Below are 21,810 nucleotides of genomic sequence, written 5' to 3' on the forward strand. Positions count from 1 at the left end.
AAACGAAAAGACTAGCATAGATGACAAAAATATTTGGCTTGAAATAACACAGTTTCAGCACTGATAAAGCTTATACTCGAAAGTTTTCTCTGCAATTCAGATGATTCAGTTACGTATATCATTGGCATTAGACCTTGGAATAAGAATCTGAAGTTTGTTGAGACTGCACACTCTGGTACAATATCGCCACAAAACCTAATCTTCATAATTTGTCAATATTGCAATAACTTTGATTAAATTCACTCTATTATTCGTACAATTTTAGAGCAATGCACCAAGTCAACAAGTGATCAGTAAGCTTCTCTGCTTCAAAATTTCCCTATAATTATAAAAATTTATGTTCATTTCTATCTAAACGAAGATGTTTAGGTAATAATGAATATAATAGTAACATTTAACAATTAGATATAATCAGAAATAATAAATAAAAAAAGAAATAAAAATAGCTATTCAAAATTCGGTCCCATAAATAGAAAGTAACACAAAAGATTCTTTGTATGTATTGATCTACGAATGTTCACACCGATTGTGCGTATGGTAAATTCTTATAAAAAAAAAACTAGTTCTACTTTGTAGGTCAATCAATGTAAATTGAAGCTCTAGAACAAACAAATGGACACCTCTGTTTATGATATATTACATTTCGGTATCTATCAAACATATACGCATGTATACTATTGTGGTCGTTTGTAACAACTATAATTTATTTTACATTGGTTCGTAATTGTTGGGTAAATTTAATAGGAGGTATGCTATTAATTACGTTGTAAAATTTAAAAAATTCGTATGCCAGACATGCAAGCCACCTATGTTAGTAGACAAAATTTCATATGTATAATGTCTGTTTCATCTCAGTGTGTCGAAAGTCTTTCAACGCAATGGAATTCGAAGCACACTAACTCTAGTTTAACGTTTGAATCAGTTTGAAACATTTCACACATCTCAGAATAAATTTTTACCGAGCAGAATTGATTAATTTATCGATGTGGATATATTCTGAACACATAGACGTGTACCTTGACTGCAGGGTTTGACATTGAAGAATATAATGAAGATATAATATGAGTTTGTGTTTTTACAGTCAGAAATATCAGCGTCCCAAGGTGTGCCGTTAAATTTAATTTACAATAAGTTAAAACATTCTAATAAACATCTATAGTATCGACTATTTTAACAATGACTTGGCTGTAGGCTGATTTATACCAACCCATATTTATACTAGATATCGTTCTATTTCTTCTATGTAATCATATGTTGAGTAATATTCAAACAAGTAAAATCTTCCCTCAGTGTGTTTCTCTGGGGGAAATATTGGTTGTATCTTTAATCAAGCCAACCAAAGAAGTTAGGTTGTGTAAGATGTTCAGCCTGACCCCAGAATAGCGTTGGCTTAAGAAGACCTTTTGATATCGATTTCGGTATACTTAGAATTCAATCAACTAGCTTCTTTGCATACCATCTAATCTCGAAATGGTCAAAGATATAATTCCAGTGAATTATTATTTTTGGATAGTCGCACGTCACTATGATACCAATCCTAAATTGGTAAGATATTGGCCAGTTCATTAAAATCTACTGGTAGAATCATGTATATAGTTTTAAAACTGAACAATACTGTACATTGTACAATATTGCCAATTGCGTCTGGCCTCCGCCATAGGGTTCAAAGTGGTCACACTGGGATGCACAAGATAATTTAAACTATGCAAATATTGTAAAATTTGAATCCAAAACCCTTTTTCTACTTATTGTTCTGAAATATCATTTCTTCCATATTATGCAACACTATAACACTGGTGGAAAAGAATATGTTGGTATTAGATGGTATAATAATCACTATATCGGAAAGACTTACTATGAATGAAAGTTTGGAAGGAAAAATACCCAAAGCTTTGTCGAGGCTCAGAAAAGTAGCAATTTTCTAACCATTAACAACTTTTTAAACATTGGTTGGTGGATCCATGGCACAAATCACAGCTTTGACTACGCTTGCTGCTGCTAATGAGGCATACGGTTGCCATTCTTTAGCCCGAGTTCCATCTTTATAATCAGAAACACCCCGAACAACAGCAAAGCTTTCGCGACAATTGCCAAGGACACTCTCTACAACTGCATCCATTTCTGCATCAAATGCAAGCACTCCAAACTTCGAAGCAAACTTCTGTCGGAGTTGATCATCGCGAGCAATTTGACGACCCGACGCTACCGGAGCAAGATGTATTCGTGGGTAGCCATCCAATCTATGGATTAATTTTATTTGTTTTAGGATTATTTTTATTAGTTGCAAATAAATATGAATTTTTGGTTTGAAGAGTTGAACTTTCAACAGTTGGAAAAATAAAAATTTAGCTCACCGCTTATTTGTTGTTCCTTGTGGAGCAACTGGATGGGCTACCTCAATAACATCTCTATCACCAATGGCCATGTATAGTTTATCTGATTCTGGCGCCGGTTGTTTGAAAGCATGTTCGGACTGGGTGCTCAAAGCGTCTATACCTGACTTCAGATATGTGTCCCATGGAGGGGTTGTCCCACTTTCGGCCTGTGTATTTTTTGAAAACATTAGACATTCAAATTTCATTGATAAATTGCAATATGCATTTATATCTTCATGAAATTTAAATCAGTGCACGAATTATTACTTACTTGCGATTTCAAATTTGCTGCAATATCCTGTAGCCCTAAATTTTGTGGGCAATATTCTTTAGTTTCAAACAAGTAACTTCCATTCTCATGGAGTTTTGCACTTTCACAGTAGACGTAGACATATTTTTTGTTAAGTGGAGTTGAATGGGAAACGACTACATCGCCCAATCTAACATGCCTGTTATAATCAGTATAATGGGGAACACCTCCACCAACCCCAACTAGGAAAACAAAGTCCACTTTTTGGAATGTTCCTATGAATAAAACAACGAAATATGGTAAACAAGTGCATGAATTCAAATACAGAATCAAAATCTGAAATTCTGTGCATTGAATACCCACCAAGTAATCTGGTAGTAGTGTTCCCAGCTGCAGTCATAGCCTCTCTGGTGTGGCCCACAGTAGGCAACTTTGTGCATACAATTCTATGAGCACCCATATTGCCTAAGGTATAGACATTCGATTCTCCTGTAATCAACAAGACATGACAGTTATATTTTCGGTAGAAAAGGTTTGCTTTAAAGTTCATACATTTCATGTATACTACAAGAGTGCAAAGTGCTGCTATTGTGAAAATATAATAACAGGAACATCAGTGATGGATAAGTGTACAAAAGTATGCAGTAAAAATATGGATATTGCAATAATTTGAACTCTATTCACTGTCAACCACTCTTATATATCAAACTAAACCAATAGAGGCTAAAATAAATTTCTGTATTTCCGAATGCAAGACCTCTTTTCACAGATTGTCCATCATCATTATTTATGTTATGTCAATTAGTTCACTGACTTTCTAGGTGATATTCATGTCAATCATATATGTATATTTGTAATGACAAAACTCCATCACCACCGCATTGATATAAGTATAACTACGCGTAGATCTAATGACATCGATAGTATCGCGAAAAATATTGAAAAGAACAACCAAAAAATAATCAGAAGTCATGTATCACACATCTTCATATATTAATGTCCCAAATTCTAGTGGTGCACTCTCATTACGTTTATTGGAACAGATTTCCAGAATCGGTTATCACAAATAAAGATCGTTTTTGGATCGGGTTTCTCAAAACGTTCAAAGCAACGACACAACATAAAATAGAGACGAGTGATATTAGTTTGCGGTGATACCCAAAACCCCGAAAGTCCAATTTAACCAAACTCAACGAATACAATACACTGATAAGCATATTGGTATAATTTTAGATTAATTATGAGGGTTGCTGAAATGAATATCACACTTTTTGTTAAATAAAATCTAGTGGGAAGTTTAGGATAAGGCAAATAAGACATTCGTCTCAGACGATCACACATAGCACCGATGTTGATGTTTTGTGAAAAGAAATGACACGCAAAATAAGAATTCATTCTATGTAGCATTAGATCTATTATGTTACAAACTACGTTACCAAACCGACACGTGACTCTTCGTAATCCATCAGAGGTGTTTGGTGAACTCCCTGTACCTAAAGTATCATGCACATTTGTAAGGTTTAGCTCATAATTTTTAGCTCACTATCTGATCCGCAACAGGCTCAGGGGGGTTGTATCAATGATAAAACATTTTTAAGTAACTTTCTCAAATCAAATGCATCTAGTTAAAAATATATTTCACAGTATATTTTTATCCCAGATTACGAAATAGAAAATAAATACATGATGCAAGAGATAAAAAATATCGACTCACCAACTGTTGTGTAACGAACGTAAGTTTCTTTATTTTCAATTAATGCGTCAACTGCCAGTTTCTCACAGTACTGAGCAGTGATGATCGCTATTGTTGGCTGTTTAGATGTGGTCATTGTGGGCATTTGCTTGACGACCTGTAAATGTGAAATGAAAAATTCAATCAATTATATGACTCGAAGTGATCCCTAGAATCATATTACTAATTTTTTCACTACCTTCATGGTTTCATAAAAGCTTCACCTGAATTTGGGTATCTTGATGCACAATTCTAGTAAATGCTCCATGATCCATAGCTTTGACAAGTCCTTTAGTTTGTAGTTCTTGCAAAATTACTTCAACTGCCGCCTTTTCCCAACCATATTCTCTGTAAGATTGATTGAAATGGCCAAAAATATATCATATGGATTCAATACTGCACAAAGTTAAATCCAGTTCGATTGTACTGGTCATATTCGACTTATTTAAACAACTTACTGAGCCATGTCACTAATAGTAACTGGATTTGGATAGGCTGATTCGATGAGTTCCAACACCTTGACCAAAGTAAGTTCTACTACTTGACCAGTAGCTGTGTCATCTGCAGATACTGTTGAAGTAATAAAAATTGCATCAAATGAATCACTTGAAGCTAAAATGACTATGATGATATAAATTCACTATAAATTCAACAAGCGAGTTTGATAAGTGAAACGATAATGTTTATTACTATCATATCAGCATTTTGTTGCTGCATGTACATTCAGTGCCAGTGAACTTACTACTGCATCATCTATTTTATGTGATAACTAATTATCTCCTATTCCGAAAATTCAATTCTCTTGAATTAATTAGCAATACGAAATGATTATCTTGGTCTGGTAGCACCGTTCGTACACTGATAGAGGTAAGAATGCATATTATAACTTTCGTGTACACTATTATTCCTGGAAAACCACGTGCCTGCTTTATATTATAAATCTGGAAACGTCCAACTGTGTTAGTAACGAATAACAACAGGAAATAGCCCGAATTCTGTTCTTAGAATTCCATGGATATCTGTACAGCGTACTGACGCCCCAAAGCTTGTGTGATTTCTGGTGTGATTAATGGAGTGTGCCAAATGGCAAGTGGAACTATTCATTGCACTGTAAGTGATCTGTACAAATTAGGCTCAAATTTTCTCCAGGATATAGGATTTGGACAAAGTATCAAATTAGCCCAAATTCAAGTACAGTAATATTCGGTTTAAAAGAAAATTGTGAGCCTTCTATTCATCTTCAGAAGAGGTATCGTGAAATCCATATCTAATGAAGAGATGAACATACGTGCTGATCAACCCATACAGTACGAGATTATTATTGACTATTTTAATATTGCCATCCAATTTAAAAATCGTTGTCATATTTTGTGAATTACCAAAGGAACGGTACACATGTTAAATGTACGCCTACGTTATTGATTATCGAATGAAACAATGTTATGCAAATCACAAAGAAAGAATTTGTTAAATCAATATCGTTATGATCAGCAGTCTCAATGATCAATCTAGTCAGATTAAGACGAATTACGTTATGTCTAAATTTACTGGCCAATTTGGAAATGGAAAAAGAGATCTAGAATCATTTCATGGATGAGAATTGGAGAATCGATCACTGTTACAAATCATAATGGTTTGGCCTAAATATCCAGTTACTGACAATGAGTAAAAAACTTTTGTATGTTACGTGAACCTGCAGATTACAATTACTGAGCTATTAAAATAATATGAAAATAGTCAGCCTGTGAATGCAAAAAAAAAACTGTAAATACAGAACACAATAAACATAAGCCGCTTTATGGTATCTACCCGAACCTGATCGACGAATGCTTTTCTTAGACCAAGGTAGTGTCAATAAAAAATGGCCAAGTCGAGCTGCGAATACAATATAAAACAGTATTATCGAGGACAGCTATGGTACTTTTGAAAAAAAATGATTATACTCCTCATGATGATAGCAGATTATAAAACGTAAAATACAAGGAATAGACTCCAATATGTGCAGTAGTATTTTTGAGTATGTATGATTTCGAATATGGGTGCTTCATTGGATGCAGATCTATACCTCAACCACTGACATATCCTTTAACACTATGGGGTACCAACCGAAGCTATCTCTATAGAGGTATATTTCGTTAACAGCTTTGCTCGAACTATTATTGCTCAGAAAATTCGGACAAAATGATTGAACCATAATGTATGTCAACTAAAAGATGTACTTACACGGTCTTGTTGGCAGGTCAATAGGTTCTTGTAATTGGCGTAGTTCAACCTCAAGCTTCTTGATAGTGGTATATTTGTGCTGCATTAACTTGATTATTTTCATTATAAAACCCACGTAATCTGTAAAATATGTTTGTTAATGATGGCATTTTTATAGAATTGTATCTTTTTTTACAGACATAATGTTTTGATGATTTTAGAGTGCGAAAAAAGTAAACTATCAAAATTCCCTTTGATTGTCAATTTCATATACATATGTGAATGTACTAGTAATTACATGTTTTGAAAGTTATGTCCGCTGCTCAAACATGAGACTAGAAGCTATTTTAAACTTGCGACATAAATAAATCAATTATTGTACGAATTCCATAAGTAACCTGCTCAATAACTGGCAAAAATTTATGAAAGTAGTTTTTTTTTTTGCTCAGATGTACAAGAGACATTTGCCAGTAGAATTTGTCAATGAAATTGCTATTTAACTTAGCAAAATTTTATAGCAATTTGTTATCTATTGTCAATATGAACTAGCCTATTTATTTTTAACCCATGTTTATCTTGCTTATTATACCTCTCGGAAACTCTTGTGGACTGACTAATTCCCGAAAGAACTCTTGAGCAATGCTTGGTTCATCTGCATTAGATAGTGATTCTGCAAACCAAAACTGCAATGTTCTTGATTCTTGAGTGTGTTTTCCTGTCTGCGCACTTACAAGGAAGACTCTGAATTCCAGACATAATTGTGCGGGATCAGATACTCCGCTTGCCACTAAAAATAACATGGAACATTGTCATAAAAAAATCAATCACTGACATTGTTACTGATGATGTGGATTTATAGACAACATTTAAGCTTCTTTCAACAGCAATTATATCTCCAATCTGGGTACCCATTTAAATAACTATTGCTATGTTAACAGAAAGCTAATCTTTCAGCTATGAAATTTTCGTGTTCAATATAATTATAATTGTATTCACCGACCAGCATTAGCTTGCTTGTTAATGACTATTCCTTTATGATCTCCCCCTGCAATGTGAACGTTGCTCCCATTTTTTTCTTGTTGTGGTGGATCAATTGCTTTTCTTTCAATAATCAAAGTTGTTGATTCGGTTGTTTTGCACTTGGGTGTCATCACAATGTGTTCTGTTGAAAAATAAAAAATTCAGTGAAACTAACTATAATAGTGTAATGTCTGAAAAATATATCATAATCGTTCGAATAGTTTTAGGAGATAAAACTATTTTAGTGTGACATCACTTATCTTTACTGTAGAACGACTCTGTTAATGATCATTTGTTATCAGAATCATTTTATTTTAAAAATAACCTCAGAACGATACTAGTTATGGATGAAAGAATCACGTTATATTGGATCAACAAAATGAATAACATTGGGTGTTATAAACATTAACCAGTTTAATAGTTATAACACGACGAAATGTTATATTTCATAAGCAATGAATCCTCATAGGGAATAGGTAAAATTGAAATAGAATCTAATTTCGTTCTGGCACTTACCAGTCTTTATGTCCTCCATATTAATTTTTGGTAATTAAATTTATTGGTAATCACTTTTTAGCAATTGTAACAATTCTTTGTACAAATTTTAAAACAGTTCATTCATGAGTTTACAGCACGTTTACAGTCGACAAACCAACAAACGTCAGTAGCAAACTGTGTCAAATGACGAATTTGCGGTGAAGCGGCACACTGCTGGAACTGACAGCCGAATGAATCATGGAGTGAATGGCGGGCTCTAGTTTTAACAATAAGATGTATGTATATTGGCGTGTGTATACAAATCTTGCATATGTATGGGGTTCTCCTAGCTTAAATGGTCTTACATCCCTATTCTGTGGAATCTGTGGTATGGAGTCTGCTGAAAGCTGTACTCCGCTTTCACCCCACCAATGTTTTTCCCTAATCTGGAGTATAGCTTTATTTCCTAAATAACTGTAAAGATCATTATAGTCCGCTTTTGAGTTGTAAGTATAATTTTATTGATCAGATCCAGCGAAACGAAAGAGGTCAGCTTCGGGTGCCTATTCTACTGAATTCGTCGCACCCCGCCCATCTTAAATGTCATTTAAAATTGAGTGGTGACGTCAGGGTAGTGCGCACCAGTCACCACGTGCTTGTACGTCACCGTTTGTGAGCGCAGCGAAAACTCGTTGGTTCATATTAAAAACTGGTTGCGATGATACGCAAGTGAGGTCGTATGCAAGATGATGGAAGAAATAACAAATAAGGGATGTCTTGAGGTGATAAATAACAATTTCGCAATGTGTTATATATTATTAATCATGTAATATAATTCTTAACAAAAATAAATGTAGCGTTTACACAAAATTCTCATGCTCTTGAAACCTAAAGTAGCCCATATTTTCGCGAATTAATTTTATATTGCATAAAACAGTGGTAAGAAGGAACACAATACACAGATAAAAAATACATGGTCAACTCTTCTAATTACACAACGCTGTTCAAATAATTTGCATTTTGAAATCATCTACATAGCTAGATTATTCTTCTTTTTTTCTCCTTTATCTACAATTAATTCAAGACCTATTCTTCATGTTATTCATCAATAATCGAAACGAAAGATTGTAAAACTTCTCTCCAATCCAGGAGATTCACTGCTTTGCAGTTTATTAAATTGGAGCGTTTATTTATTTCAAGTAGTGGGACGATTACTTAACCACTATTAATCTCTGCATCCAATTTTCACCACGGTTTTTGGGGCGGATTTGAGCCCCCATATCTTGGAAGAGTTGCGTAACCACCGTATGGAGCCTGGGGTGGCTGATATGGATTATATCCACCTGAATTAAGTAAGTTAAGTAGTCTTGATTCAATACAATAGTTAATATAAGACGGGATTAAGGGCCATAATTCCATGGTGCAGGGTCTTACCTTGTGCAGGATAAGGCATTGTTGTATAATTGTACAATCCATTGTAACCCGCTGGCATTGGGGGTGGTGCATAGGTCGGATAAGGGGCTGCTGCATTTGCTCCATATGGAATGGGCATTCCGCCATACTGCATTGTTGGATATGGTAATTGTGATCCACCTTGAGCATTGGACTGTGCTTGTGGCTGGGATCCTGGGGATTTGGTTCAGTTAACGTTATTCATATTTTAAATGGCATGATTTATGATTGAGTAACGGTTTTACCTCCATGATGCGATGGAATCGCTGGTGTTGATACTGGACCAGTGTGGCTCAAATTAGTGGTCAAATCTTTCATGAGTTCTTCCTTTTCAGTTTTACGAGCAAAACAGAAGTCTGATATTTTGTTTTGGAAAACTACTAACAGCTGCAGAAAAATGAATTATAAATTATTCAATGTGTCTATCAATATGATATTAATTACCTGTTACAAGAAGGTATAAGAGCATATTTAATCAGACTGTTGAGACCAACCTGTGTAAGATCATTGTAAAACTTAGCTCCTTCTCTCAAATTGTTTTCAAGCTCCTTGAATGCATCGTATGCAGATGCCAGTTGACATAACATTGCCTCACGTGAGCTTCCAGCTCCAGTGTGTTCGTTTATAAACGCAGCATGATGTGACTATATGGATATATAACAATGTACATCAATCATTGAAACTAACAAGTATGTGATACCATACCTAGGATTGCTACTCATGTTACCTGAATATGAGATACGAGGGATTCTTGATGAGCAATACTATCTCGAACTTGTTTCTGAAGTGGGCCATAAAGTTGACCAATGTTTTCCACAGACATATTCGGTTCATCAATTGCGCCGTCTTCAGACAATGCTGATAAAAATGTAGCCTTCATATCAGTGGTGACTGACTTCAACTCGCTTTCAATCACATCACGCTCAGCTTTCAATGTCTCCACCTTAGAACAAAATCTTGGTTAGCCATACGAACTTGATTATCTATAATAATAAACATGCTTACATCTTCCATGAGTTTTCTGAGTTGACTGACAGCGCCACTTTCTTGAAGTGCAGAACCAGCAGGGACAGTATTTGATAATTCACTTGCATCTCTGCTAAGGGTTTCCATTCCGGGACGAAATGATTCAAATCTTTGACGAACGACCTACCAAAGGTGAAACTATGAGCCACCTAGAATCATGTGACTAAACATAAATAAGAAATCAATACTATACCTTATCAGCAGCAACAGCGTTGTTAATAATGTCTCTGTATTTTTGAGCATTGACACTAAATTGTTCTGTCAGCCTGGCGCTCGGTATTCTGGTCCATCGCTCTTTAAACTGCTCTCTCAACTGATCATCCGAATCTTTCTCTTCTTTGAGCATTCTTTCAGACTAGAAACCACCAATCATTTACACTTTATAATTAGAAAAGTTACTTTGTTTAGGGTTACTTTTTTACTTTGTCAAGTTTGAAAATACCTCATCCAGAATATCTTTATTTCTTTGTAACAGATCTGGAAGTTCATTCATTGTAGCTTCAAGAGCTTGAATACCACCAGCATTTCTAACGTATGCTGCTTTATCCAATAAAGATTGAGGTATTTCTGTACCACTAGTGTCTTCTATAGCAGCTGGCAAATTTAAGCTAGCCAGAACACTGAAAATTAGTTATAGCGGTAAGCACATGTCATTGCATCAGTACTTAATCTACGCCATATAGATCCCTATACCTGTTTAGCATCTGAGTCGATTCTCGCAGCTTGGAAATCTCTGCATTGACAAGCTCTGTTCGGCGCATTTCATAAGATGACAAGGCATGGTGCACGCTTATAGGTAACAACTCTTCAAATGAATCTAATGAGATGTAAAAAAAAAATAATGACCATCAAAATGAGTATTCAGTTAGATGCATAATAATAACTCTCAAACCATGAAAATTAGAGCTGAGAGGTTCAGAAAGTGGCAGCAATTTTGCTATGCTCGCTTTTCCAATGGGATCAAGTGACTTGACGTCTGGGATTCGCTCATGATAAATAAAGTCATTGTCCTTTCTTGCCTCAGTTAAATTTCTCTGTGCTTTGTTAGCATAGTCTTGAAACAAGTTTGATCTGTTGGATCGTTGTTGAGCTGCTTTGAACAACTCAACCGCATGCTGTTGAGAAACAAATTGGTCATTGTTCACTATGCTCTGCAAATGTGTAACAAAGTTTAGAATAATTGACTCACATCCAATCTCGCGATTTCTTCCCCTACAGTTTTGTTTGCCTTGCATACCAAGCTTTGATAAAATTCGGACATTGCTCTGTATCCAGCTTGTTTTCCTGCAACCTAAAAGTACAAATAATATCTAAGTTTAAATAGAATAATGAGATGCAATGTTTCCCAATCGAAATGTTGGCTCTATGAACTTACCAAAGGCACCCATTCTTTGTCCCAGAAAGCCCGAAAGATTTCTTTTTGAAACAATTTTAACGCATCAGCATATAAGTCTTCTGCTTGTGCAGCAAGTTTAGCTACAATGCCATCCTTCATGGAGTCATGAATAGCTTTATGGACAAATATTTCTTGAGCCTGCGCTATCATTAAAGAAGACAACGCGCCAAGAGTATCGGGGCTTATATCAGGAGTTGGTTCCTGCTGGATTGCTAACATTACATTTCCTTTCAAAAAGTTAAATATACCAGCTGATTGCTGAGGAAACAAATAATGACAAAAATCATTAATCGATTGTCCAGATGCTTGGAGTTATACAAAATCTTTGTATGAAATAATGGATCTAGACCTGAAAAAGTTTAGCAGCCAACTTCAGGCCCTCATCACTTTCAAGTGATTGAGTAGCTGCTACTGAACTCTGTAGTGCTGCGATGTTGAACAGTACACAAACCTTTTCATACGACAACGTACTAATTGCTGAATAAAAATATTTGAAATTACACAAAGTGCTCCATTATTTGGAGGATACCAGAAAATCATTGTTTATTTCAGTAAGTTTTGAATTGGAAAGAAACATAAGCTTCACTTGAAACATTTCCTTACTCAAACTCAGCTTTCCCCCAAATATCGTTCGGTCAAACGCGTCCTTCCATTTAAATGGTATCTGAACTTCATGTGCTGGAATTTTTCCTTCCAAGGCAACGAGTTGATCATAATAGCTATAATTACAAAATTATGCAACTAAAGTTTGTGAACCACAAACTAGTTCTGAAAATCGATTAAAGTTAAGTTCTCAGACCGAAGTAAAATGACAAGATTTCAAAGTATTTCATGAGGCGTTTTATAGATTTTGGGCAAAGAATACATCTATTCTCACTTTTACATTTTAGAGCTCAGTTTCAAGTCAGTTTATCTGAAATTATCACTAAAGAAAAAAGTTGCCAAGCCTCTATTTAACAACTCTAACGAATCTTTGGCATAGTCGGCGCTAGGGCATATTGTTAATTCTCGTAATATTTCTGCAGGTTATTGATATTTTTTTTTTAGAGATAATGCTACATGATTATGCATGTATAATTGCAAACTTGTACGTACTAATGAGTAGGTATAAAAATACGTGGGAAAATTCGATAGATCAATCTCTATTGAATTACTCATACAAGAATTACTTTTTTACAAAACATTTTGCGTAGCACTCTACGATCTTTACCATGGATTACAATCTATAAAATGGAATTATCGAAAGCTTTGATAAATAAGAGGTGTATTTGTGAATGTATGTGGCAAAAATTTTGGCCAATAGTGTAAGAGGTTATCAAGTGAAAAAAAAATTATAAAATTATAAAAAATGATAATTCAAGTATGAGTCATACCTGTAAATAACCTCCAGAGAGCTCTCGTACTTCTCAAAGGCACGCCATAACGCGTTGTTTCGTAGTTTACTAAATTCATTTATGGCTTCGGTATAATCCTTCTGATTATTAGCCGAATTATACGTCGATCTAATAACATTTGTCAACGGTTTAATAACGTCAACGTCTGATGGCTTTTTTAGGGGCACGGCTATCAAGTCTGCCATTTTGACGTTTACTGATTGTGAGCGCGGCCACTCCGGCGGAAAATGACAACTGATGACAATTGACCGTACGTCGTACGTACCTTGTTGGGAAACGCAGCTCCGTATCAAAAAAACTTTGTTACCCGCTCCAAAAAATATTCAATAAAGGAAATAAGTATGACAGATCTCAGCGAATTCCAATTTCGCGAAAATGAGAAATAGATTAAATAAAACATTCTTTTCCATCATTGTATCTAAACTTGGAATATATATTTGGATTTCGGAGGAAATCTAGGCGCCTGGTTACAAATAGCCGATACTGATACAATTAATTGCTCATTTTCCCGCAGAAGTCTCACTCACCTCGCAAAATATTTACGACATCATCAAGTAAAAGTTTCTCGACGACAGCAGAGACGACAGTTTGCGTTAATTTCTGGGGATTGAGATTTAATGTTATTGAGTCTTATTACTGTTTTACTAAATCCAGGTCAGATATCCGACAATATTAATGCTATAGTAAAAAAACGAATTTTAAATTAAGATGACCCAATTTGCACATAAAATTACGAGACTTTAACCACTTATCACATTTTTGTGTAATAGTACGTTTTATAAGTATGTATGTAAAAAAGCAAGAAGCAACAATCTGTGTACAAGATATTTTCTAGTGTATGTGCAGTCTATTTTTAAATACGTCTCAACGTTATGAAAATGTTTGATATTGATCATCGGATAACCTCGTATCTTTTTACAGATTAATTTTCTCATCCACACAATGACGTTAATCGACGGTGTTGGTGACGAAGTGACTGATTTCTTTATAATAGTCAGCGTTCTATTAGTTGGATGGTTAGCATGGTGTTCTACTAGTATTGCAGATCAACCACTTATACGCACAGTTTTAATATTGCAACATCGCACACGTACTCGTATAGCCGAACTAAGAGCAGGTAGTCAGACTACAAATGCAAATACTATAAATCGGATAGAGCACTTAGAAAGGACACCTGAAGTGATAGAGCCGATTGAACATGGCAATGACACAGTAGATCCACAATGTCCAACGCCTACTCCTGTCACAGGTATGACAATTAGTGTTTCATTTTCGTTTTACTGTAATTGTTATGAATGATGAATGGATCGATTTTTATTTATGAGCTTTATTCTAATCTCCATTATTCTCAGCCTCAATTGAAGATCAGACCGAATCAAATGCGATTACTCCAGCTGCAACCTCATCGGAAGAAGCACTTATTGAGGCCATGGATACATTCAATAACGATGACTCTGGATTACGTCAAAGAATAGTGAAAATTGAGTCAGCCAATGGATCTACTGATATTACAGATTCTACAGACACGATCACCACTGAGCAGGTCGCAACTGAGCATATAGCGGCTACTGCAGAAGCTGTTGATGACGCTAACCAAATAACTATTAAACTGAAGTTTATCAATGATGACCAGAAAGTAGTGAAAGGAAGTCCTGAGGAATTACTTGGCGACTTTAAGAGGTAAACCAAGGTCTATGTATAGCGCGTATGGACGAAATAAATCCCCAGTTATTTAATAACAACTTTTCCTTACCTTTAGGAGACACTTTCAGGTAGAACTTGCTTCCCAGAAATTAGTTCGCCTGGTATTTAATGGTCAGGTACTTCAGCCTGATACTAGAACATTGGAGCGGTGCGGTTTGTACCATAATTGTGTGGTTCATTGTTTGGTTCACCAGCAGCGGCCTAATCCCACTCCATCTGCTCAATCAGGCACATCGGATAATGCCTCACCTCTGTACTTCAATCCTCAATCATTCCAGGATTTGCCAACGAGTGCGGGTCTCAATACCACAAGACATGAGTGGGATCTCAGTCGCCTGTTGGTCAGCATCTTGATCCTTATTCTAGGACTTGCTTGGTATTCGCGGTATCATTATGCTCAATTGTTTACGGCAACAACTACCCTTGCGCTGTATGCACTAACTGCTATTTTTACCATCTCTCTCTTCGGACACTTTTTTCCTGATCAAGACAGCATTAGAAACATTGAGTAGATCTATCTGATTTAAATACTCGATGGTTGTAACCGAGACAATATTATCAGTGCAGTCACTCTGAGATTAAGTAGACTGATTGATATCTTGATCCTTCTATTTTAGAGGAAATAGAATATTATTTCGATATTCAGACAGCACGTTTGAAAGTATCACATGATAGTTCATTTACGGGTCATCAAGTAACAACTCACGATATAAAGTTGGTTTAAATTCCGAAGAATTACCTATATTACTTAAGAAGAGTCTAAAATGAGATAGCAGCTCCTGCCACTTTCAGGATAACGAAAAAGAAAGATAATATTTAAGAATCCTTATGTAAATTTTTGTATGACATCACGTTTGAACGTTTTCTGTTGTAAAGTCTAATTAAAGATTATGTTCTCATTACATGAGTAGATAAATATTATTCACTATGAATAAACACCTATTTATTGATTGTTACGCAACTTCAGCTTTGCGTAAATTATTTTTCACTTAGATAATCCAAGGATTATTGTTCTTACATTGAGATAGCTGGTCTATATTTCAGTTAAAATCTTATAGAGAATTCGTCCAGCGATATGTAATATATTCTACCCATAATCTACTTATGCCAAACTTGGTATATTTTCTACATCTTTTATGCATTAAGTTGTTTTTTTGAAAATAGAAACAATAAATCGGACTTAATGAAAGTGAAAGTTTTATTGAATATATAAATACTGCTTATGACAATTGACATGGGCAATCACAAAATGAGTTTTCTGATTGACGACTGACTTTATTACATTCTGTGGTGAATTCTGGGAACTATCAAATATTGCGCACATTGCATAATCCTAATGGTCATATTCATCCACCAACAAATAAGACTCCAACTAGTTTGATTCATGATCACAAAATGTAAAAATCTTCGATCTCAGTATCAGCAGACACACAGATTCATACTTCTCTTACTTGTAATGTTGTTCCATTGTAAAGTAAATTATGTTTACCGGTATATATGTGGCCAAATACTGTAAATAGTACAGTTTCCAATGATTCCCCAGAATCCGACCTGAAGTTCGCAACAGGATTTTCAAGTAGCAAAACACCTTTTTGGGATTTGAATTCAATATTTGAAAAACGACAGACTGGATATTCATAATTTATGTCAATTGATGGGGGAGAAGTACCGGCTGGAACAATCAATATTGTTTGTTTATGGAGCAGCAAGATGTTCGTTGATTTTGTAATCAGGTTTCCATCAGCGTATAAATCATAGCGGCATCCGAAAATACCGAATATATTTTGAATTTCTGAATCTAGTTGGTTGTAGGAAATAGTAGCACCTGCAGCAGGATTTTGTAACAGAATAGTGGCTAAGTGATTAGTTGCGCCAAATCTTGGACTAAAATTAACAAGCTTCACATTGACATATTTGCAAAATGGTTCAATTTTAGAATCATTCAGACTCAAATTCTCAGCAGATTCAGTCAATGATTTAACTTTTGCCAGAATGAGCTTCAGATTCACGCCTTTTACTTTTTGTTCCTCCTCAATAATGATTTCCTCATCATGAGTCATTTCAGAAATATTTTTCTGTGGTGTTTTAGTAACCCCTTCAATGAATGACTTATAAGTAACTGCAACAGTAGCTAAGTTACTGGCCAGGTCTTTTATCTCATAATACACAACAGCATCGTCAGATGGTACAAGCTGTGCTTTTTTCCGCAGTTTTTGGACACGGTTAATTATCTCTCTTGCAACACCTTCATGATGCATGGTTTCATCTGGGGTAATATCCAAAAGAATAAGAATATCTCCTTCGCTGTGAGCTTCATATTGTTCCGATAGCTTTTCAGCAGCTGGGCCAATAAAATTAAACATCAGTCGAAGATCTTCTGGGCCTAACTCATGACCCTGAACTTCAATTTTTTTTGAGATAACAAATTTCTGTAGCTTTTCATCTGAAAGTTGCTTTATAGCATAAGTGATGGATTTGAACTCTCCCTTCAATCTGGCACCAAGTGTTTTATGATCTGGTTCAGCCCTTAAAGTAACACCATATTTTTCCTTGTCGGTAGTTATAGTTAAGTTTCTAACATTTAATTCTTCAAGAATATAATTTTTCAATGAATTAATTTCATTCAGTACTTCCAGGTCTCGATGTATGACTATAATTCCTGGCAATGGGTACTTCACAGGAATGGTTTTCCTATCACGAGCAACTCTGCCAAGGTCAATCACAGTTTGCATACGAGAAACAGCTCTTTCAATCTTCTCATTGATCAGATCAGCAGTTGGGTCAGGAATCATTTGGTAATGGACACTGTCCATATTTCCCTTGGATACTACTATCAATTTGGAGAGACGTTGGAACATAAATTCGGTCAAAAATGGAGTAAACGGTGCATTGATTCTCACCATAGTATAAACAATAGAGAATAATGTGTTGAGCGCATGTTTACAATCAGTTACGCCACCATCACCTTTGATGCGCTTCCTGTTCATTCTTACATACCAGTTGGTGAGATTATCTATAAATTTTATTAAGCGAGGTACAACTGTGTAAAGTCTGTAAGCCTGCATTTCTTCCTTGACAAACTGTAGCAAAGATTGAGTAAAAGAGATGATCCATCTATCCATTATGTTGTCCGATAAATCAAAAATTGTTTTAGCTTCATGATAGGTGAATGGAATTTTTTCCTCACGTTCAAATCTCTCGATATTTTGCATCAGGAATCTGAATGCGTTATACCACGGTAGCAATACGTCCTTTATAATATCTCGAACTCCTTCTTCTTTGAATCGAAGATTCTCTGCTCTAACTACTGGTGAGTTAATCAAATATAGTCTCAAAGCATCAGCTCCAAATTTATTGAGTACTTTGTTTGGGTCTGGATAGTTTTGTTTCCGTTTCGACATTTTTTGCCCATCAGCAGCAAGGACTAGACCATTAGCAACTAGATTTTTAAATGGAGGTTTGCCAAACAGGGCAGTAGAAATGACCAACAATGTATAGAACCAGCCACGAGTTTGATCAATACCTTCGGCAATAAAATCAGCTGGAAAACCTTCTTCAAAAACTTTGACTCTTTCAAACGGATAATGCATCTGAGCATAAGGCATCGATCCGGACTCAAACCAGCAGTCAAATACTTCGGTTACTCTTTTCAATGGTGGCTGTCCAGGGCGCTTAGATGGAATTATCAGATGATCAATACTTTCGCGGTGAATATCTTCAATTTTAGCGCCAGTCAATTGCTCCAATTCTTCAATACTCCCAACACAAACTATCTCTTGTTTATCCTCAGACACCCAAAGTGGTATTGGGTTTCCCCAGTAACGATTCCGGCTGATTGCCCAATCTCTAGCATCTCGAAGCCAATTACCAAATCGTTTATCCTTAACGTAATCAGGTACCCAATATGTCTCAGAGCTGGCAGCGATCAATTTATCTTTGAATCGTTCTACTCGGATAAACCAAGATGGAACAGCTTTGTATATCAACGGAGTATCTGATCGCCAGCAATAAGGGTAACTATGTTTGCTGGTTCCACTATGAATGAGTTTTCCCTGTGTCTGCAAATACTTGATGATACTTTTATCTGCAGTTTTAACATGCTGCCCTATAAAATCACTAACAGGTTCTGTGAATATCCCACAGTTATCAACAGGGCAAATGATGGATTGATCACGAGTTATTACCCCAGCAGCCAAACAGCAGCGATAATCATCCTCTCCAAAGTAAGGTGCCTGGTGAACGATCCCAGTACCAGACTCTGCAGTCACATATGTATCGTTTAAAACCTTAAAGGCTCCTTTTTCTCCAAGACCAGCAAAATAGACAAAGGGTGGTTCATATCTTTTCCCTTTAAGATCGGTACCTTTTCTCTTACCTATCAAAGTATATTGGTCTTGAGTTTTATAAATAAGAGTCAAACTTGACTCTAGAATTAAGAAGACTTTATTAGATGACAAGTCTTTCACCATAGCATATTCAAAGTTTGGGTTGCAACAAAGTGCCATATTGCTTGGAAGTGTCCAGGGAGTTGTTGTCCATGCCAGTATAGAGACTCCTGGTTCGTCAAGCAGTGGGAAAGCCACTACAATTGACGGATCAACAACATCTTTATAGTTTTGACCAGACTCGAAGTTGGACAACGGGGTATTACATCCTGTGGAGAAAGGCATCACCTTTACACCCTGATAGACAAGCCCTTTATTGAATAATTCTTTGAAGATCCACCATATCGATTCCATGTACCATGGATACAGAGTTTTGTAATCATTCTTGAAATCAATCCACCGTCCAATTCTTCCAACAATTTTTTCCCATTCCGAAGCATATCTCATTACTATATTCCTACATTCCTGGTTGTAATTGGCTATGCCCATTTTTGCAACATCATCGGGACCCTTGATTCCAAAGGCTTTATCCACTTCAAATTCTATAGGTAGTCCATGCGTGTCCCAACCAAACCTACGCTCTACATGAAATCCTCTTTGATGAGCATATCGAGTCACTATGTCTTTTATAGTACCAGCCAGAATATGACCATAGTGTGGTAACCCTGTGGCAAAAGGTGGACCATCGTAGAATGAATACCTTGGTTTTCCTTTCGATTGCATCAAGCAAGTGTGAAATACATCCAATTTCTTCCATAGTTCAAGGATAGTCTCTTCTTCTTTTGAGAAGTTGATTGAGTCTGGTAGTTTTTCTGTCATTTTTTCATCAACAAAAGGCGTCTCTCACAAACGATATATCAAATACGATCGTTCCGAGTGATGCAACGTGTTATAGAGCACTGCAACATATTAAAAAAAACCTTGAAGATCTTATTTCTGGACTAGGTTGCTTTTGATGTCTATTTTCACGTAGTTTTCCTGATATCAATTGAAATATTATCACCTGATTCACCGTTGAAATTTGGACCGGCTGTTACGCGATGCAACGTGTTCTTGTTCCAGGTTGGAACAGGATGTCTGCTACTTCATTGCGTTGCGTTGACCCATTGCATGTCTTTCCCCAGTCTCTGCACTAGGCACTAGGCTAATTCGCGACACCGACGACAAATAGTGTAACTAGTTTGGTAGTAGTGTAACGTAATGTGCAAGCAGACACCGAGAGGACAATTTAGACACTAAGATTACCAACTAATGATAACATAGAGCTTTAGTGTATAGTGATACCATTATTAATTGATAGAATTTGGATATAAGCTAACAGGTATAAGGTGGAGATGCAGAATTGACTTCAGCCAATATATACAAAGATTTTCTCACGGGGAAAAACACTTAAAATAGCTTCAACTAAAATAGAATAAACAAATACTGAAACCTTCCCATGCTTCGATACTTGAGTTCGAATACAGAGAACCGCGGAGAACCAAACCACCTCCACACTCATATCGTTTCCATATTGATACGGGGCATCTGTTTTTCACTGACGACCGCCCCCACTAACGACTCCACGTTGGGCCCGCGACCCGATCACCCCCATATAGTTTCACTTGATTGGCTGATCATTCCTTCCCACTACCCTTTTTCAGTACCAACAGTAACCAATCAGCTAGATTCACAGGCCCCGCTAGATCGTCTTAACTCCACCCCGTTTAGCAGGACCCCAAAAACCCAAAAGGTTAGGAGTTCACTCTCTATCTTGACCCTCAGAATCTGCACCTTCACCTCCTGATAAAGAAGTTCTTGTGAGCATTTTTAATAAATTCATTACCATCGCTAATTCTCAGTCTACGTTCAAACAAACCCGAACATCGACTTCGTGCGCTTAAGCCGAATATTCCAATATTCCCGGGCGAATAGAAACTCGAGAACCGTCCGCGAGAGTGAGGACGTTACAGTAGCATCGTTGAGTGTAGATATGAGTATAGAGGTGAAGCTAGCGCGAGTGGCTTGACCAACCTGAGACGGCAGGGGAAGAACGGTTTCGTATCCAGCCACCAAGGCGCGCTACTAGGTATCTTGGACCGTTGAGTGTAGATAGAACGATGTAGATAGGAATAGAGGTGCGGAAGACGTGGTGGGGGTATGCTTATGTACTTTTCCTTATATACAAGAGCTTTGCCTCTCCACTAGTAGATGGCGCTGACAAAAATTGCCCAATTTTACGCACACGCAGAGCGGTCTCGCGTACATGAGATTACCACATGCAAAGGCTCACGGACGGCCCGAGCTTTCCCTCCCCACTACTTGGTGCGCTGCAGTCGGTCACTCACCGCATACGGGTCCCTGTAAATGATATGCACGCACACAATCGATTCTCGCTGGCGCGCGGCGTTCCGATTT

The 21,810-nt window shown here is 36.4% G+C and overlaps 4 protein-coding genes and 1 long non-coding RNA gene across 8 annotated transcripts; 2 read left to right on the forward strand and 3 right to left on the reverse strand.

The window, feature by feature from the left end:
* Positions 1-672: 672 nt before the first annotated feature.
* LOC105693664 lies at positions 673-8,237 on the reverse strand. 2 transcript variants are annotated; one of them, XM_012413737.3, is made up of 12 exons: positions 8,096-8,237; positions 7,560-7,721; positions 7,149-7,346; positions 6,581-6,700; positions 4,816-4,927; positions 4,582-4,705; positions 4,340-4,475; positions 4,062-4,118; positions 2,989-3,114; positions 2,647-2,900; positions 2,355-2,542; positions 673-2,240 (listed from the first exon to the last, which is right to left on the reverse strand). In XM_012413737.3, the coding sequence occupies exons 1-12, from the start codon at positions 8,112-8,114 to the stop codon at positions 1,940-1,942; spliced, it is 1,797 nt and encodes a 598-aa protein (XP_012269160.2). In that variant the 5' UTR covers positions 8,115-8,237; the 3' UTR covers positions 673-1,939. The 2 variants fall into 2 exon arrangements, with proteins under 2 accessions (XP_012269160.2, XP_012269161.2); XM_012413738.3 differs by lacking the exon at positions 4,062-4,118.
* LOC125501422 lies at positions 7,728-8,926 on the forward strand. The gene is made up of 3 exons (XR_007278996.1): positions 7,728-8,125; positions 8,212-8,352; positions 8,586-8,926. It is a non-coding gene; the product is annotated as an uncharacterized LOC125501422 (long non-coding RNA).
* On the reverse strand, positions 8,863-13,571 carry LOC105693663 (programmed cell death 6-interacting protein). Its single transcript, XM_012413736.3, has 15 exons — positions 13,304-13,571; positions 12,534-12,649; positions 12,280-12,407; positions 11,910-12,188; positions 11,724-11,825; positions 11,427-11,649; positions 11,228-11,351; positions 10,977-11,154; positions 10,728-10,889; positions 10,514-10,657; positions 10,236-10,451; positions 10,003-10,152; positions 9,754-9,895; positions 9,491-9,682; positions 8,863-9,399 (listed from the first exon to the last, which is right to left on the reverse strand). The coding sequence occupies exons 1-15, from the start codon at positions 13,507-13,509 to the stop codon at positions 9,302-9,304; spliced, it is 2,460 nt and encodes an 819-aa protein (XP_012269159.2). The 5' UTR covers positions 13,510-13,571; the 3' UTR covers positions 8,863-9,301.
* Positions 13,572-13,838: 267 nt separating this feature from the next.
* LOC105693666 (transmembrane and ubiquitin-like domain-containing protein 1) lies at positions 13,839-15,930 on the forward strand. 2 transcript variants are annotated; one of them, XM_012413741.3, is made up of 4 exons: positions 13,839-13,978; positions 14,246-14,573; positions 14,677-15,004; positions 15,084-15,930. In XM_012413741.3, the coding sequence occupies exons 2-4, from the start codon at positions 14,267-14,269 to the stop codon at positions 15,538-15,540; spliced, it is 1,092 nt and encodes a 363-aa protein (XP_012269164.2). In that variant the 5' UTR covers positions 13,839-13,978; positions 14,246-14,266; the 3' UTR covers positions 15,541-15,930. The 2 variants fall into 2 exon arrangements, with proteins under 2 accessions (XP_012269164.2, XP_012269165.2); XM_012413742.3 differs by lacking the exon at positions 13,839-13,978 and adding an exon at positions 13,985-14,160.
* Positions 15,931-16,208: 278 nt separating this feature from the next.
* On the reverse strand, positions 16,209-20,566 carry LOC105693662 (isoleucine--tRNA ligase, cytoplasmic). Of its 2 annotated transcripts, none has more exons than XM_012413735.3 (2): positions 20,417-20,566; positions 16,209-20,312 (listed from the first exon to the last, which is right to left on the reverse strand). In XM_012413735.3, exon 2 carries the CDS (start codon positions 20,230-20,232, stop codon positions 16,465-16,467), a length of 3,768 nt encoding a protein of 1,255 aa, XP_012269158.2. In that variant the 5' UTR covers positions 20,233-20,312; positions 20,417-20,566; the 3' UTR covers positions 16,209-16,464. The 2 variants fall into 2 exon arrangements, with proteins under 2 accessions (XP_012269158.2, XP_020712445.2); XM_020856786.2 differs by lacking the exon at positions 20,417-20,566 and having other exon boundaries at positions 16,209-19,994; positions 20,114-20,254.
* Positions 20,567-21,810: the final 1,244 nt, after the last annotated feature.

The sequence above is a fragment of the Athalia rosae genome, chromosome 6 (assembly GCF_917208135.1).
Source record: "Athalia rosae chromosome 6, iyAthRosa1.1, whole genome shotgun sequence".
NCBI lineage: Eukaryota > Metazoa > Arthropoda > Insecta > Hymenoptera > Athaliidae > Athalia > Athalia rosae.

Bases quoted from the DNA above. Each gene is read 5' to 3' on its own strand.
- LOC105693664 (XM_012413737.3), bottom strand. The intron at 4,119-4,339 runs GTGAGTCGATAT...ATGATACTTTAG, and splicing joins CGTTCGTTACACAACAGTTG to GTACAGGGAGTTCACCAAAC. The intron at 2,241-2,354 runs GTGAGCTAAATT...ATTAATCCATAG, and splicing joins CAAGGAACAACAAATAAGCG to ATTGGATGGCTACCCACGAA.
- LOC105693663 (XM_012413736.3), bottom strand. From the start codon at position 13,509: ATGGCAGACTTGATAGCCGTGCCCCTAAAAAAGCCATCAGACGTTGAC. The intron at 11,826-11,909 runs GTAAGTTCATAG...TTGTACTTTTAG, and splicing joins ACAAAGAATGGGTGCCTTTG to GTTGCAGGAAAACAAGCTGG. The intron at 11,352-11,426 runs GTTTGAGAGTTA...ACATCTCATTAG, and splicing joins TCTCAGCTCTAATTTTCATG to ATTCATTTGAAGAGTTGTTA.
- LOC105693666 (XM_012413741.3), top strand. From the start codon at position 14,267: ATGACGTTAATCGACGGTGTTGGTGACGAAGTGACTGATTTCTTTATA. The intron at 14,574-14,676 runs GTATGACAATTA...CATTATTCTCAG, and splicing joins AACGCCTACTCCTGTCACAG to CCTCAATTGAAGATCAGACC. The intron at 15,005-15,083 runs GTAAACCAAGGT...CCTTACCTTTAG, and splicing joins TTACTTGGCGACTTTAAGAG to GAGACACTTTCAGGTAGAAC.
- LOC105693662 (XM_012413735.3), bottom strand. From the start codon at position 20,232: ATGACAGAAAAACTACCAGACTCAATCAACTTCTCAAAAGAAGAAGAG.